This window comes from Dreissena polymorpha, chromosome 1 (assembly GCF_020536995.1).
Source record: "Dreissena polymorpha isolate Duluth1 chromosome 1, UMN_Dpol_1.0, whole genome shotgun sequence".
Classification (NCBI taxonomy): domain Eukaryota; kingdom Metazoa; phylum Mollusca; class Bivalvia; order Myida; family Dreissenidae; genus Dreissena; species Dreissena polymorpha.
This window is the reverse complement of record NC_068355.1, coordinates 130,199,109-130,216,854: the sequence shown is the minus strand read 5'-3', so window position 1 is coordinate 130,216,854 and position 17,746 is coordinate 130,199,109. Positions and strand designations below refer to the sequence as shown.

At 36.6% G+C, this 17,746-nt stretch overlaps 1 protein-coding gene and 1 long non-coding RNA gene across 4 annotated transcripts in view; one reads left to right on the top strand and one right to left on the bottom strand.

The window, feature by feature from the left end:
* Positions 1-11,887, bottom strand: part of LOC127849744 (PHD finger protein 12-like) — a 302,244-nt gene extending 290,357 nt beyond the window's left edge. For all 3 annotated transcript variants that reach the window (XR_008034962.1, XM_052382497.1, XM_052382508.1), the window contains exons 1-7: positions 11,562-11,887; positions 10,295-10,476; positions 10,118-10,193; positions 5,732-5,939; positions 3,055-3,172; positions 769-901; positions 357-527 (exon numbers count right to left, since the gene is read on the bottom strand). Coding sequence is in view for 2 of the 3 variants with exons in the window: in XM_052382497.1 (XP_052238457.1) it covers positions 357-527; positions 769-901; positions 3,055-3,172; positions 5,732-5,939; positions 10,118-10,193; positions 10,295-10,476; positions 11,562-11,609 (936 nt within the window). In the remaining variant the exon portion in view is untranslated. The remainder of the gene's footprint in view (positions 1-356; positions 528-768; positions 902-3,054; positions 3,173-5,731; positions 5,940-10,117; positions 10,194-10,294; positions 10,477-11,561) is intronic.
* A 912-nt stretch (positions 11,888-12,799) lies between these two features.
* Positions 12,800-17,746, top strand: part of LOC127849924 (uncharacterized) — a 14,427-nt gene continuing 9,480 nt past the window's right edge. The window contains exons 1-2 of the long non-coding RNA XR_008034968.1: positions 12,800-13,188; positions 14,398-16,383. This is a non-coding gene — a long non-coding RNA (uncharacterized LOC127849924). The remainder of the gene's footprint in view (positions 13,189-14,397; positions 16,384-17,746) is intronic.

The following is a 17,746-nucleotide window of genomic DNA, read 5'->3' as shown; positions in this document are numbered from 1 at the left end:
GAAAAATGCCATATGTGACTTTATAGACCTGTTATCATAAACATACATAGGTCAATTATTTCACTCTACATTTGTTTTTTTTGTGTAAATTGTTAAGATGAGTTTGATGATAAGGCTCAATTTGGTGTTCAAAGATTTTTTCAGTTTTAAATCTAACTCATTCTCATGATTGAGGAGAATTGTGTGCATATTCTAATAGCTGAGATTTGTTCGTGCGCTGAGAAACATTCTCAACTCTCAGCTATGTGGAAACTTAACTCTAATCCTATGAGTTGAGCTCAGCATCAATCATTAAGAATTATCCTTATATTGGGCCAAGATTCGTAATCAACTCTTATATTCAACAAAATACTTGCATTTGAAGCCTTTCTCTGTGGATGTCGCACTTTTAACCGGAATGGTGGATTCTTTCTATAGGCTTTCTTTAAGAACGTCATTTTTACTGAATGTTGATCTATACGCCCATTGTACATATCCCAGAGTTTCAATCGTTCTGTCACAAGTGTGTTTTTCAAAAGTTTGTCATCCTGAAATATAATATAAACACATTTTTGCATACATGATTAATCACTTTGCTACAGTCATCACTGCATACTGATTATTTCATTCTTTTACAAATATTATTTTTCTTAGGAACCATTTCAAAACTGAACAAATCTATGATTATTTGTCAAATGCGATCTTAACATTGTCCAAAAACCATACTTCTAAAATAATATTTATAATTTTTTTTTTACTAGAGATGACTATCCCAAAACGAGAACATACCACAGCCATTTCCACATGGTTAGGACACATCCAACGGTCTGTAGGGGCAGATGCAAGGGGAGGGTTCAGACAGTCTAGGTGAAACAGACACGGGCAGTAATCACATGGCAACAGAGGGGACACTCTACAGCTCCTAAAAAACAAGTTAACATATTACATGTAAAACTTGTTCTGATAAAAACGGGTTAAATGCATGTGTGTTTAGTCACTTAACAAACATGCATTAAACCCATTTTTATCAGAAGTGTGATACAAGTTCAGCCTGTCCAATCCGCACAGCCTAATTTTGGATGCCACTTTCATAAATGCATTCAAACCCTTTTCACAGAGCACAGCCCATATATTTAATGTTGAACAGTAAAAGAACTTATTAATTCCAAATTAGGTTTATCTTTAAATGATTTCATACTTAGTATTCTACCTTTAGCAGGTAGTTTCGAATTTCAGAAAACATTACAGCAATAAAAACATATTGTTTTCAATGAAACGTGCACAGTTGTTACCGCTTAACTGAATATCAAATAATTAAATGTTTTACTTAACACGACTATTGCCATGCAATATATGTCCCCTACCAGCTCCACAATTGTCATATTTTTATTTGTTGCCATAGCAACCATAATTTTGACGTAGGAACAAAATGAAATGACGTGCATAATGTCTATAATGCCATCTATCCATGTTTCAAGTTTCATGAAAACATATGAAGAACTTTTAAAGTTATCACAGGATCCAGAAAAGTGTCACAGACAGAGGCATAGAGCGCAAACCATAAGTCCCCTCCGGTGAAACCGGTAGGGGGTTATTAACTTGACATTCATAAAATTGAAATAATTGCATCAGACAAAAAGCAATTCAAGCACTAGGGTCCCCTGTTACATTATAAGTTGAAAATCTAGTGCTTAAACTGGCTGCAATGACAAAGCCAGTGTTTTTCCTCTAGTTAAAGTTGGTACCGTATAACGCCACCGTTTCCAAATGAGACCATTTTTCCCAATTTGAAAACAAGGGCTGTTTGTAAAACATGCATGCCCCCTATATGGGCTATAAGTTGTAGTAGCAGCCATTGTGTGAATACGTTTTTTGTCACTGTGAACGGTGGTGGTGGTGTAGTAGTAGTAGTAGTAATAGAAGTAGTAGTAGTAGTAGTAGTAGTAGTAGTAGTAGTAGTAGTAGTAGAAGTAGTAGTAGTAGTAGTAGTAGTAGTTGTAGTAGTAGTAGTAGTAAAAATAGTAGTAGTAGTGGCAGTAGTAGTAGAAGTAGTAATAGTACACATGGTAGAAGTGGTGGTGGTGGTGGTGGAGTAGTAGTAGTAGTAGTAGTAGTAGTAGTAGAAGTAGTAGTAGTAGTAGTAGTAGTAGTAGTAGTAGTAGCAGTAGCAGTAGCAGCAGCAGTAGCAGCATTACAATACCAATACTTAAGAATGATCAAATGGGAAAAGGTAACCTAGCACTGGCAGTAAATATGGGGCTCATTTACAGGTCAGATTTGGAATCTCTGCTGTAAAATGAGATTTTGAATGAATTAAAGGGAGGCAAATCTGTAATAAAAAGAACATGCATAAACCGTAGTTGTTTCCCTTGTTTGAACCATGCTAAATCCTTATAATGCCTATTTCCAGTAACTGTGACCTTCACCTGTGACCTTTGACCTAGTGACCTCAAAATCAATAGGGGTCATCTGCGAGTCATGATCAATGTACATATGAAGTTTCATGATCCTAGCCCCAAGCGTTCTTGAGTTATCATCCGGAAACCACCTGGTGGACTGACCGACCGACATGAGCAAAGCAATATACCCCCTCTTCTTCGAAGGGGGGCATAATAACAAATTCCCCATTCACAACAAATTCCTTATTTGCTGGTAAAAAATTGGCCAAGAATTGCATACACACATGTTAATCCCTTTTGTCAAAACATGGTAGTCTTCGAAATGGGTGTTTTCACAACAACCAACACTTAATCCAGTTTTGTACAGATTTTATGTTTACTTAATACTGTCTACAGAATAAGAACTCTTTCAATAATAAAACATATGAAAGACCGTTACGATAAAGATACAGCATGTTTCAATCCAAATGTCTTATCAAAATCATCCCCAATATAATTTAGTTAAAATGAACAAAAAAAGTTTTAACAGAAATTTAAGTATTTCAAATGTCCTACGCTACATAGTTTAAAAACAAAAATCAACAAACCCATGCTTTCGATGCAGTAAAGTTATGTTTTATATAAGCAGAATAACTTGTGAAGAAAAATGCTGAAAGCATTAGACAGAAACTAATACCTGTTGCAAACAAAACACAGCTTAGCCGGCAGAGGTACGAGACCATTGTCAAGCTCGTGGGCTGCTTTCTTCTGTGAGACATTCTTCTCCTTTCCCCACCATTTCCGTTTGTAAGACCCTAAGAAACAATACAAATGCTAAATGAAGCACAGTACTTTACAAATGACAGCATGTAAATGATGTGGCTGTATCAGAAATGAAATGTGAGATTGTTTACCTTTTGGGGACAGGTGGAATGGCCATTTTGATCGGAAATTTTACATTTAATTTTATTTTATTTTTATATAGGCATAATTACAAATTTATATTCAGCTTTGCCAATGCCCATAAAACATGAATGAATTATAATCATAGCTAAAATTTTTTATAATATGCTTAAACTTAATTGCAGAAAAGAGCTGGGATTATTTAAAATACATGCTCTTTGTAAATTGTATCCCAATACAGTCCTTTTTTCAAACAGCTAAATTGATAAGGAAATTTTGAATTTATAATAGGGGATAAACATTGTTTTCTTTGTTTCAAATTTGGGGGGAGTGTTCTTCCTCATTCCCAATGGAAACAAATTACCAATTGAAGTTCACCTCCATCCAGCTCTATCAGCCTTAGTAAATATAATATTGAAAACACTTCTATTCTCAATGTCAAGCATTTTCTTGCAAAACAACAACACAAATTTGACAATTTAAGTCAAAACGCCACAATATGTCCCAATCCAAACGGACCAGGCTCGATTCCCAAAATGGAAAGCCCCCACTGCTTTCAGAAGGCTAATGGGATCAATCAAAAGCTCTAAATAAGCAAATAAAAATAGCTTTTTCAACAACAAAACATCAGTCCCTTACCGATTTGAAGTGTTCATAGTGACAACAGGATCTTTGAAAGTTTTATTAATCAACTTTGGTACTTTTTAGTTATGGTAGAATAGAGATTTTAGTTTTCAAATATTTCAATTATCATAACAGCCACAGTTTGAAATACATTGTAACATGCATATTCATCATATGGCCCTCTTTCAATGAATTAAATAATTAAACCTTACTAAAGTACTTTTTGACATTGCTGCATAATACTGATTCTAGTTGTCTCTTCTGTAACCAGAACAGACAGAGGGATTGATGGAGACAGACAAAACTGAAATTTATAGCACACATATTTCTTAAGTTGGCCTCTATTCACATATGCAGTTAAATTATCAACCTTGCTTAAGTAATTTTTAAGTTGTTTGAGGACCAATATTTAGGTGTGTTTTCTTACTTATTGCTGTAACCATAGTAACCACACTATTTGTATGACTAAAACAGCTATAATGTGCACAGTTATCACATCCTGAGTTTATGAAATGTAGCTGAAGTACTCTCTGAGTTATGGCAAGATCCACATGACTAAAGGGATCATAACAGAAACCTCCACACTGATTTCAAATGAAGCAGAATCCTGCATTTTGATGCAAGCAAGTAGCAATTTTCTCATTTCTGACTCCTGCAAAAAAATAAGCCTTGCATCATTTTGACACATTTGTTTTCTACAATCCAACTTGAAAAAAGGACCAGAAATGATCCTTTATGGAAATAATAAAGCTGTTGTGCAATGTTAAATTCATTATTCAATTAGCTATTACAAACCCTTAAACATGCATTAAGGACCATTTCAAGTCACTTCAGCATTTTGACCATTTTTATTTTGACCCCTATAATTTTGAGACCTTGGGCCATTTTGACTCCTGGTTTTTAAATTCTACTGAAATCTGCTCTTACATCAAGTGTCATCAAATCAGCTGCTAAGCTTGAATACTTCCGAAATATCCAGATTGTAGTGATTGTTACCATAGCCATAACCACTACAACAAACTAGAGCTTTGTCACAGACATGACCTATACCCCAACATGCCGCATTGACACAGAATATTTAGCATGTTGTCTTCACAAAAAACAGTGGACACCATGCTAAATGTTTAAAACACACTAAGTGACCCCATGACTTACTTTTTAACCCGGCATGGCCCATGTTCAAACTTGGCCTTAAGATCATCTAGATAAAAATTCTGACCAAGTTTGGTGAAGTTTGGATACAAACTACTTGAATTAGAGAGCGGACACCATGCTGAATGTTAAAAAAAACGCACTAAGTGACCCTGTGACCTAGTTTTTGGCCAAGCATGGACCATGTTTAATCTTGGCCTAGAGATCATATGGATAAAACTTCTGACCAAGTTTAATGAAGATTGGATGAAAACTAAATGAATTAGAGAGCGGACAACATGCTGAATGTTTAAACCCCGTGACCTAGTTTTTGACCCGGTAGGCCCATGTTCGAACTTGGCCTAGACATCATCTAGATACAATTTCTGATTAAGTTTGGTGAAGATCGGATGAAAACTACTTGAATTAGAGAGTGGACACGGACTGACCAACAGACAAGTTCACTCCTATATACCCCCCCTACACTTAGTTTGTGGGGGAATAAAAACAACTTAAATAACATTTTAATCCCAATATGGCTTTAATCCAAAATAACAGGTTGTCCAAACCTAGAGTTATCACAGGACCCATAGCATGACCAACAGGCGAACAAATCAACTGAGTTAACCTACAGATAGTCCCCTCCATAAACACCTGTAAGTGACTAATAACTAAACGTACAGACGATGCTATTGATAACATGGAAATAAAATTACCTGGTAAAGGGGTCGTACAGGCAAGGTCTTTGGGAAGGTCAAACTGAACTGGATTGAGAACTTTTGCAGCCTCAGCCAGCGTATGCAGTGGATTCTCTGCCAAGATAGGTACAGGAATTGGTGGGGGTGAGTATTTCTTGCCTCCGTTGGAAGAGCTCCCACTTTTTGTTGAGGACGCGTCATCATCCTTCGTGGTAAGCTGTATGATCTGGAAATAATTTATTAATAATATTAATTAGAAAGTTCGTTTAACAAAACCATGGATTGTAGTGTTTTTCCCAGGAGGGCAAAGGGGCATGGCGCATTACTTTCAAAAAGGGCATTTTAGCGCGCAGTTTAGGCAAAAAAGGGCAAAAATGTTCCCTGAATTACGGGGAAACATGTAATCGCATCAGAAGCAGTTGTGGAAAAAATAACATATAAACAAGCACATTTAATGGTAATAGAAGTATTTAACTTACTATGATTTATATTAATATATTTACCTTGCAATGTGCATTTAAGTTCCATGCTGTTTCAATAAACTCTACAGCACAACAAACATAATAAAGCAATATATGCATATGAATCTGATTATACACAGATCCACTAACATATAAATGAAACCATGTTTGTCTTATCCCATTTTCTAACACTAATCTCGACAGATGTTTAAAATAACATTGCGAGTAAATTGATCGCTTACAATATGCAAACACTCGTTTCCGTGACATACATCCACCGAGTAGATTACAAATAAATAATGTTGTTGCTATTTAAAACATTTTTATGCATCGTTGATTATCACAGACATTTCATTAATTTCTTCTTAATGGATAATCTCCATCGTTAATTCGATCGTTTACGACGTTATTTGCCATTTTTGCAGAGTCACAATTTAATTCTGTGTAGTCCGCCATGTTGCTAAAATGTCAAATGATGTAAGCGACAGGTGCGCATAGCAACGTTAAATCGTATACGCGATTCGCATTTTTTTAAAATAAGTATACGTCTCAGTAATTATTTCAATAATTAGATCTAATTATCTTAAATACGAAAACGATAAAGAATAAATTTGTTTGTGATTTTAAATGTAATTATGCGTAAAAATATATGTTTCGATATAACTGAATAATGCATGCAAAGCACAATTGCCACGAGAATAACATCGAGTTTTTCATCAAAAGTCTCCAAAGTATTGATTATATCGTGGATGAGTACACATTGCCGAGCGAAAAGCGCGCTTGGTATAACATAGCCTCCAGCATTATCGATTGATACTGACACGGGGTTATTCACGCATGACTAATTCACAGCTTTGGAGCAGTCAGTAAGACCTACCTATAAATCGAGCACTTTTACAGATAAATAGTCGATTAGACGTTGACGTCTCTCGAGTAAATCAAGCACAGTCGGAGCGTCACAGTCAATCAAGGACGCTGATTTCGCGGACCAAGTTAGATCGTAAGGCAATAAAGATGTTATAGATAAGGGCGCGTGGCGAAATTTGCCTTTGAAAAAAAGGGCGCGTGGTGAAATTTGCCTTTGAAAAAGGGCAGCATGGCGATCCGGGAGGGCGGCGTGGCTTTTCGCCACGCTAAAATGGCCTGGGAAAAACACTAGATTGTAGATGAAGGAATCGCAAGCCTGAAAGAACTGCATATCTTATCTTGCCGTGATTCTCAATTTCATAAAAAGGCTAGCTACATTTAATTGCATTAAAACTTGATGATTATCTAAATTAAAAAAACGTTTCAAAAATCAGCCCAGTATGTAACATTACGCAACATAAAAATCTCGATTAAACTGCGTAACCGGTTAAGCCAAGAATCCAGTTGAGTGTTTTACAACTGAGTACTCTAAATGGCGCCCCATCATGTTCTAGGTTAAAAAAGGGAGGTTTCAAGCAAACAACAGCTCTTGCAGGAAGTAACTGTATATTACAATACATCAATAGAGATAAATCTTATGATGCTTCTAGAATTGTTAAAATAATTTTAGTTTTAAAAGATGAAATTTATAGTTAACTTACATAGACCAAAGGCAGTTTGACTTTATTTTACAAAGTAATATACAAGAATATATGTATGTAAATATAGCTGATGTCTTGTTTGTTAAGTCACACCCACCACCTTGATTGTATTCTTTATTGTAAAGCCATGATATTTAATAAGAAAATGACACTGATATTATGCGTGTTTTTAAGTATATATTATAACTTAAATCCAATTGATATACATTAAATAAACAAGGGTTATGTAAAACACGCATGCCCCCCAACAGGGCTCTCAGTTGTAGTGGCAGAAATTGTGTGAATCTGTTTTTTGTCACTGTGACCTTGACCTTTCACCTAGTGACCTTAAAATCAATAGGGGTCATCTGCCAGTCATGATCCATGTACCAATGAAGTTTCAGGATTCTAGGCCTAAGCGTTCTTGAGTTATCATCTGGAAACTGTGTAACTGTTTCGAGTCACTGTGACCTTGACCTTTGACCTAGTGACCAGAAAATCAATAGGGGTCATCTGCCAGTCATAATCTATGTACCTATGAAGTTTCATGATCCTAGGCCTAGGTGTTCTTGAGTTTTCATCCGGAAACCATTTTACTGTTTTGAGTCAATGTGACCTTGACCCAGCGATTTTCCTCCTTCTTTATAAAGTACCGGTAAACGGTACTTTCCCAATCGAACGAAAATTCCCAAATTCCCAAAACGGTACTTTCCCAATCGAGCGAAAATTCCCAAATTCCCAATCGGCATCTGGAAAAATCCCAATCAGCGTCCGAATTTTTTCTCAAAACGATAGAAAGTTTCGTAAAAAAACCAACTTTCGGCGAGCGAACAAAGAAAATCGTATAGTTGTGTGTAACCACGCGCTCGATTAATTTCGGGTTTTATTATTCAGCGCATTCAATCAATAGAGTTGTTACTGTTTCCGGTTCTTTTGCCAGGCAGCCAGCGTACTGTTTTACGTCGGTTTGTAACCTTATCGTAGTTTGAAATGAGTCATAATAGCAAATATTATGCCAAAAAACCAATCGGAACCATCAATCACAGGACACATTGACAGCAATAATGATGCTGTGCAGGGAGGGATGCAAGCAACTGAGTGATGATTAAACATCAAAGATTGTTGAAATTTCACAAAAATGAAAGAGAGAGACATTGCTTTAAAAGAGATTAAAACAACTAGTAATTGATTTGGTGTGTTCTTTATAATATTTTGTTATTTATATAAACTTTAATACTTAATGGTCATTAAGGCATGCCTGCAAATGATTATTTAAATGGGTATGTTCAATTAAGTATGAACTGTATGATGTATTCAATAAGACCCAAACTTCACGACGCGATTTTCCCAATTTCAGGATTTCACGACTCGATTTTTCCCAATTTTGAGGTTTTCACGACTCAATTTTTCCCAATCGGACCGGTACGGGTACTTTTCCCAATTGGACAAGGAAAATCGCTGTTGACCTGAAAATCAAAAGGGTCATCTGCCAGTCATGATCAATGTACCTATGAAGTTTCATGATCTTAGCCCTAAGCGTTTTTGATTTATCATCCGTGTGACCTTGACCTTTGACCTAGTGACATGAATATTGATAGGGGTCATCTGTTAGTCATGGTCAATTCACCTATGAAGTTTCATGATCCTAGGCCTAAGCGTTTTTGAGTAATCATCCAGAAACCATTTTACTGTTTCTGGTCACTATGACCTTGACCTTTGACCTAGTGACCTGAAAATCGATAGGGGTCATCTGCCAGTCATGATCAATGTACCTATGAAGTTTCATGATCCTAGGCGTCCTTGAGTTACCATCTTATGTGGTGTATTTATTGTTGTATGAAATCAGGAAAGGCATGTCAGGCAATTTATGAGTGTTCAGTGGAAAAAATTACTGATTGGACGCTATTTTGTCAAATGTTTAAATAATAACATATGCTTAAATTGATTTGATACTTAATAGAAATGTTTAATGTTTGTATTTATAAAATTCTTGAGCACTTTTATCCTCAATAAATGCCATAATTTGCGTTTTAAAATGGAATATACTGGATAATCAGGTAATAAATAGTGACTGGAAAAAGTAAGTTTGCAGCAATTTAGTCGTTGATACAGATGTATCGGGGAATGGATCAAGTCAGGATTATGCGTAACTTTGCCTCCCAAACCTACCCTGGAGGCCCCAGGGAATCTGCAAAAAATCCTGTGGGAAGCATAGGGTTAAAACAGCTGCAAAAGCTGTTAAGAATTTGATTGTGTACATTAGATAAAACTGTTTGATATTATTAATTTATTGACAATATTAAATTCAATTAATGTTGTGCAAGGCATGGTTCACTAACACCCAATAATGCAGATAAAGCCATGTTATAAACATGTTATATTTGGCAGGCTTGTACCTCCTTTGGGGCAGTCTTGCATCTATGACAAAGCCACTCTCCAGGAGGAATGTCATCGTCTTCAAGAGGAGGGTCACTGCAAAACAACAAATAAATTTTTTAATTATAACTGTTGTACAAAGAAGAATGGGGAGTAATTTTACTAAGCTTAAGACAGTATAGAAATGATTAACTCACTGGCATTGAAGATGATATGATACCGGGCATCTGTCACAACAAACCAAATCACCGCCCTCTTGACAACTGTCACAGTAATCATGGTTGATAGCTTTCCCATGTCGTTTAAACTCCTTTGGGCCGCGTCTTTGTTTTCGAGCGACATCATCACTAACAGGTGGTGCTATGAGCCTTTGAATTTCCTGAAAAATTTATTAATGTCATGAAAACTATGTGTCATTATTAAACAAAGGACAGGGTTTAACCATTGAACATGTCTTTCTCGTCATTTCACATCTTTTGGCGATGTGCGCACCCAGTTCTTACGCCAGATTGTTTCATGCATCATTTTCTGACCATTAGGAAAAAGTAAACACATTTTCTTTAAAATTAATCAAATACATGCTTGTGTTGTGTTAGCACTAGCGCAGTTATCTGACTCACTTTGCAATTTATGTGGAAGTTTATTGAAGAGGATAAAATAAATTGAATGGAACCGAGATAAATTTGGATTAATTGAGTTGAAGAATTTGAAATGCAATTATATGTTTTCTTTTTTTTTGTTGTGTCTGTATTTTTTTAAGCATGGTAATGCAGGCTTGGCAAAATTGCCTGTCTGCTGGTCCTGACTGGCAGATTTTTATTTGGTCCGACAGGATTAACAAGAATGTTAACAAGAATGTTGGTCCTGGCGACCTGCAAAATGTGAAATGAATGAATTTTTTTTTCAAAGTTGAAAATTTGAAGAGCAAACCCCTTAACACAACATGAAAATGAAATCGCTCATTGTTTTGATTTTTGCAATAAGTTTGTTACGTACAATTAGCAAATCCAACTGTTACACAACACCTACTTCAAGCAAAATCGGCAACTGCGTTCTACAAAAAAAGATCTTGATAGCTTTGACATATTTTTCGAGTAGATAAGGGCATTAAAATATTTCTTCATGAAGCTAGGCTTTAAAAAGGTTGTTTATTAAATATAAACAATGTTCAAGTGATATCTGTATAAAATGCACTTCTCATATTTCTCCAAAAATGCTCTCATTTTACATTGTACAAGTTAGTGACCGTTAATAACCATTTTAACAGTTAAAAACGTCAAATGTTTAGTAATGTTATATTAACAAACAATAATAATTACAATCTTTAAAAGAAATTGACCTAAATTGGAAATATGTTTGCACCGTTCTTATGTTTCTGCCACTAAAACGAACAAAAAAGAATGCTATCGTTTTGAAAATTATCCTTGCAAAAAGGTTGTGTCTTGCAGAAAAGAAAACACTTACATCCATGAGGCCACCAGACGTGTCTAAATCATATTCACAAGCTGCCATCTTGATATTAACCTCTTAGAAACGTTCACCTGCTTCGGTCGTTTTGTTGTTTATAAAAACAACAAAATGTAGACGAGCGAAGTTGATTTTCTGCACAAGCAAACAATTTATTCAACTTATTTCCTCGGCACTGTATGTGTATTAAACCTCTTCAATCGAGGCCATAGCTATCGAGAATGCTAAGGCTTTCGATTAGAAGAAATACTCAAAATAACACATTCCTAAGAAAATGTCAGGAAACTTGGCGCAAAATGTCCGACTTAGCATTTGCGCATGCGTACATCCTGGCATTTTGCTCTCTGGGCATGCGCATAGGCATAGGAAGCAGAAAATTATTTTTGTCAACTGACTACATCGTTGTCAAACGTTTAGGTTAATGCAATTTAGAATTGACCAGTCGCCAGCTGTCAATCAAACTCACGAAATAATCAATTAGATTTCGTTTATTGCGGCCACATGGTCCGACAAACAAAGACTGTCGGAGTAATTGATAAAGCATTTTATGAAAACACAACTAAGTGGGCAGAGCCATCTCGCATTTGGCGACTGGTCAATTAGGCCGGTATTCCATCTGTGCGCATCCGCATATCCGCATCCGCAAAAAATAGAACAAGTTGAAATGCACTGCGCTTATTCCATTCATCCGCATCCGTATATCCGCACGCGCAAAAGGCGTCCGCAAAAGAACGCTCAAGTGGGCATTCTAATGCGGATGCGGACAAGATACGGACGGCATTTAGCACGATGAGAGTAGCTGTCATCTCAAAAATCAAATGAAAAACTATTGAATTCGTGAAAAATTACCCGGAATTATACAACCAGCGCAGTTCTGCATATTGGGACCATAATTTTACTTCAAATGTTTGGAAAAGCATAGCCAAGGCACTCAAAGAAGATGTTTCAGGTATTTACCATTTGTATTGTTTTACAGACAGAACGATGATTTGTACCTTATATCTACTTAAATTCACGCTTGTCCTTCATAATAATTATCTCAAAAATAATTAATAGTTTTATCCATGTACAAAAATAAAGATCCGTTCGACGTATGCGGATAGATGGAATATAGTGTTATGATTTTGCGGATACGGATGCGGATGCGGATACGGATGCGGATACGGATGCGGAGACGGATGCGGATAGCTGGAATATAGTGTTATGATTTTGCGGATACGGATGCGGATAGATGGAATTCTAGCCTTACTCAGGGAATTACTAGTATAGTTTCCCAACATCCGCACATTATATTCGACTAGAACCAGCCTAGCTGGATCCAAACTCTGCCTTCTTAACTTCAGCTTTACATAAACAAGCTGAATGGAAGGTAGCAGGCAACTATAGACCAGTAAGTTTAATGTGCATTGTGTGCAAAGTATTGGAAAGCATAGAGAGTTAGAGAGGGAATGATTTTAAACACATGAAAATTAATATCTTGTTCAGTGAAAAACAATTTGGATTTATTCCTCAGCTTTCCACAGTGTTGCAGCTACTAGAGGCAGTTGATAAGTGGACTGACAGTTTAGATGCAGGGAATGAGATTGATGTTGCCTGTTGTGACTTTATGAAGGCGTTCGATAATGTGAGTCATCGTCTTCTTACACTTCTATTGTAAAAGCATATTTAAAACGACGAACTGTTATCTATGCATAGTCCTTAATGAGTATACCATCGACATTGATTCATGTACACAATTTTTCTTTCATATTCATATTCGTTATATATTATTTATATGCACGAGTGTATGTGGTGCTATTGTACATATTTTTTTTAATATTCTTACTTACTATTCTGTGTTGGTGACTTATAGGCCCATCGGGTCGGGTGCAGAGCATATTTGTATATATATATTAATATGATGTTTTGTTATATTGCACAAGTCACGATAATAAACAACTTACTTACTTACTTACTTACTTACACACCAGCTCAGTATGTACGGATTCGACCAAACTTACATTAACTGGATTAAGGCGTTTTTAACAACAAAAAACAGCATGTGACAGTAAATAATGATTCTTCTTCTTTGAAGAACGTAACAAGCGACATTCCAAAAGGGTCTGTTTTAGGTCCCATCCTGTTTGTTTTGTACATAAATGACCTTCCCGAGAGCTTGAAAAACGATAGTGACACAGCGCTTCCACTAGCTTTCAAAAGTTGGAAGTCCTGACTTACAAGCCTTTAATTTTGGATGTCCCAGACAAAAAGTTGAGAAGTCGCAATTTTATTTCAGAATTTTACTGCGGACATTTGGCCATATCGGATACCTGGTTTCATATATTTATTTGACTATAAAAGAAAAGGTATTTTTTTATATATAAATTTACGTCTATGCATCATCTCAATATTATTTGCTTCCCATACACATAATAATGCAAAACCACAACAACACTATTTGGTTAATCTCTCTCTCTATATATATGTATATTATAATCTATATATATATTATAATCAAAACAAATACAATGAATCATTTTATATGGTGTTAACCTGTCATTGGATCACAAGATTAGGAATATGTATTTAGCAGCAATCTTTAGGCATCAAACTAAAATATGCAATTATTAAAACAACATATTTCACACTACAAGGTATTTAGCAATCCTTGTCTTGCATCAAAGTACACCACCACCAATTCAATGAATATGATCATAATACATACATAGGTTTTCAAACAACGTAGTTTTCTATTTATCATAATGTTATGAGGTCAACACAATTTTACAGACGTTAGTTGCCTGCTCGTGGCTCATATAGCCTTTCCAATCTTCTCTCTTGTTCTGCCTTCCAGTGTCTGATGGCCTGTTCGTACGGGAAGTCTTGGGCATCAGGACCAATAGCAAGTTTCATCAGTGTCCAAGTTGGCAGGAGTCAGTGCTGTGCGAGATTTTACCTTTATCCTGTTTGGTAAACTAAATCCACGCTCACATACAACACTACTAATTGGTATGCACAGGGCAATATTCATGAGCTGGGAGATGAGTGGATATTCTTCCTTGTGACGTCGAAGGAATACTCTTGTAAACTCCTTGAAGTCCTTCATCGTGTAAGTCCCGCACATGAGTGGTTTTACACCACTGAACTCTCTGGAGAGTGCCTGAATGTCTATGCCGTACTTTGATTCAAGCATTTTTAGATGCTCTGCAGAATCCGACTCAGAGAATGTATCTACAGTCTTTGGTTCAAGCACACCAAAGGCATTTAATATTGGTGTGGTGTCACTTTTCAACCTGTTATTCAGGTTTTCTGTAGCACTGTCTGTGTAGTCTTTCTTCATCTTGTCCATGTGGCTTTTTTCATTTGAATGTGACAGTTGAATGCCTTTGTAAAAAACCTTGGTGCCAGTGTTTGAGAGTCCAGACAGAAAATCCACTGTATTGCTGCCGAGCACATTATTCAACCCTTGCAGTTTACCAATCGCACTCTCCCGCATAGCATCAAGCTGGCTTAAATCCAGAGAGTCTGCCTGAAGCTGGCGATACAGTGTCCCTACAATGGACAGAACTTCACACAATAATGCAGGAAATGCAGGAAAATTATAATGGAGCACCGCCTTCGGCAGGCCATCTGCAATGTTGTCCCCTATGGTGTTTTTGCCCTCGTTTGACTGCAGGTAGGCCACAATGGAACCATAGCACCGGTGTATAACTGACATTGCGCTTTCCACTGCAAACCATCGTATACTGATGGGGTCTTGTAACTTTAGGTTTGGTTCCTGTATAACCTCTTGCAAAGCTTCAAGCTTGTATGTACGCCCCCTGATCCGTTTACAAGAACACACAGATTGCGGAGCGTGTCTCTGTATGTCCTCAATTACGGAATGTATTTTGATACCTGTATGCTGACGACACGAAAATCTTCAGAAAATTTTTTAATACCGAAGACTGTTTGAAATTACAGAAGTAGATTCATTGTATGCAAGACTGGTCTGAAAAATGGTTATTGAAGTTCCATCCTCAAAAATGTAAATGTATGACAATTAGCACAAAATAAAGCACTACAAACTTCAAATATACTTTAAAAACTGGAATAGAGCCTATGGAAAATCTTAATCAGAAAAGGACATTGGGATTATAATCGATAATAAACTGTATTTTAAAGAACAGATACTAGAGAAAGTGAACAAGGCTAACTCAGTACGGGGGGTCATACGCAGATCTTTTGAATATGTTGATAGAGAAACATTTGTGACATTATATAACAGTTTAGTTAGGCCACACCTCGAGTACGCCAATCAAGTGTGGGCACCACACTTGAAGAAGCAAACAGACCTGATAGAGAATGCCCAGCGTCGTGCTAGAAAACTGGCCCCTGGATTACACGAGTTACCGTACGAAGAAAGACTGAGAGCTCTAAAACTACCAAGCCTGTCATATAGATGTATTTTTGGAGACATAATAGAGACATTTAAGATCATGAATGAGAAATATGATTACAACCACAGAAATATGTTTACGCTACATAGTGAAGTAGTGGCCGAACAAATAACTAGATGGCATAAGCAAAAGCTATATAAATTTAGACCAAACTACAATTTATAGAAACACAAATTCACATACAGAACTGTTGATCTATGGAATAGCTTACCACCTAGTGTTAAAGACTCAAAAATGTCAATACATTCGAACTGATACTTGATAAGTTCTGGATGGATCAAGAGATAAAGTATAATTATAAATCCACCGTCGTGACAGGGCAAAGCATCCGCCACAGTGACGAAAACGTAGATCTGGTGTCACAGGAGTAATCCTTCTCCCAGAATCAACTATGTAACTATGTATGTATAACCAATAGCATATCCACGTGGTACAATTTTATCATTGTTATTTTTACGTTTTTTATTCAGGTATTTTATTTTTTATGATTAACCTAATCTTATACTCTATTTTTCAAAATACCAAAGAAAATGATTAACTACTTTTCATAATATTATACATAAACCAAAAATAAAAATAAAATCCTACCAACTCTGGAAGAATTTTCTTGTGCTGTGAGAGCAAGGTACGACAACTCTGCGTGGAGATTGCTAGTTTCCCTGTGAACAGTATCTACGCATTCCGTTTACATGACATAAATTTAGGATTTATGTAAATGAGTAGCTTATTTATATGTTTTACTCTTTCTTTAATAATATTTGTTTTCGCATATAATGCTTTTATGCAATTTGTTTTAAAGTGTGTTAATATTAATTTTATATTCATGTTTGTAGCTCACTTTAGCACAAGGTGCTGATGCTGAGCGTGTTTTTTAATATTTTTTTGTCCGTCGTTCGCGTCTTCCGTCGTCCACATTTACATCGAGAACATCTTGAAGCCAAATTTGTTGGCAATTTGTATGAACTTTGGTCTGTACGTTTGTCCCAATGAAATATCAGGCGCATTCAAAAAGGGGTCACGGGGCGTCAAAAATAGGTCGAAGGATAAAATTAAATCGAGAGTTTGTGAACGGTCTAGAAGTCACATTGTTTTGCCAGAAAATCATTGCTGCCAGGGTTTGGGCAATTTCTGCTATGTAGCTTTAGTGAAACCCTGTGGGAAATCTAGAAATAACTAGATTGCACAATAATCATGACGCTTGCCGAAAAAAATTGTTCTAATAATATATCGAACGAGTTTGAAAATTTACCCGGCCTTAAACAACATGGCTGCCATGTAATGGTAGGGTTCTTTTTTCCATAAATCACTATAGCAAAAATTTCTGAACCTTCATGACGTCTTTTATCACCGAGTTCAAAAATGGTTCGGAAACATCGCAAACCAGAGCAGTTCATTTTCTTTTGGTCTTGGGTGAGCAACCAGTTTTTCTGTCTTTGTATGTGCGTACTTTTTGTCTGTCTGTCTCTCTGTTTGTCTGTCTGGCTGTCGATCTCTATGTCTGTTTGTATGTCTGTTTGTATGTCTGTCTGTCTGTCTGTCTATCTGTTTGACTGTCTATATTTTGTCTGTCTGCCTGCCTGCCTGCCGGTCGGTCGGTCTGTCGGTCTGTCTGTCTGTCTGTCTGTCTGTCTGTCTGTCCGTCTGTCGGTCGGTCGGTCGGTCGGTCTGTCTGTCTGTCCGTCTGTCGGTCGGTCGGTTGGTCGGTCGGTCGGTCGGTCGGTTGGTCGGTCGGTCGGTCCGTCTTTCCTTCCGTTCGTCTGCTCG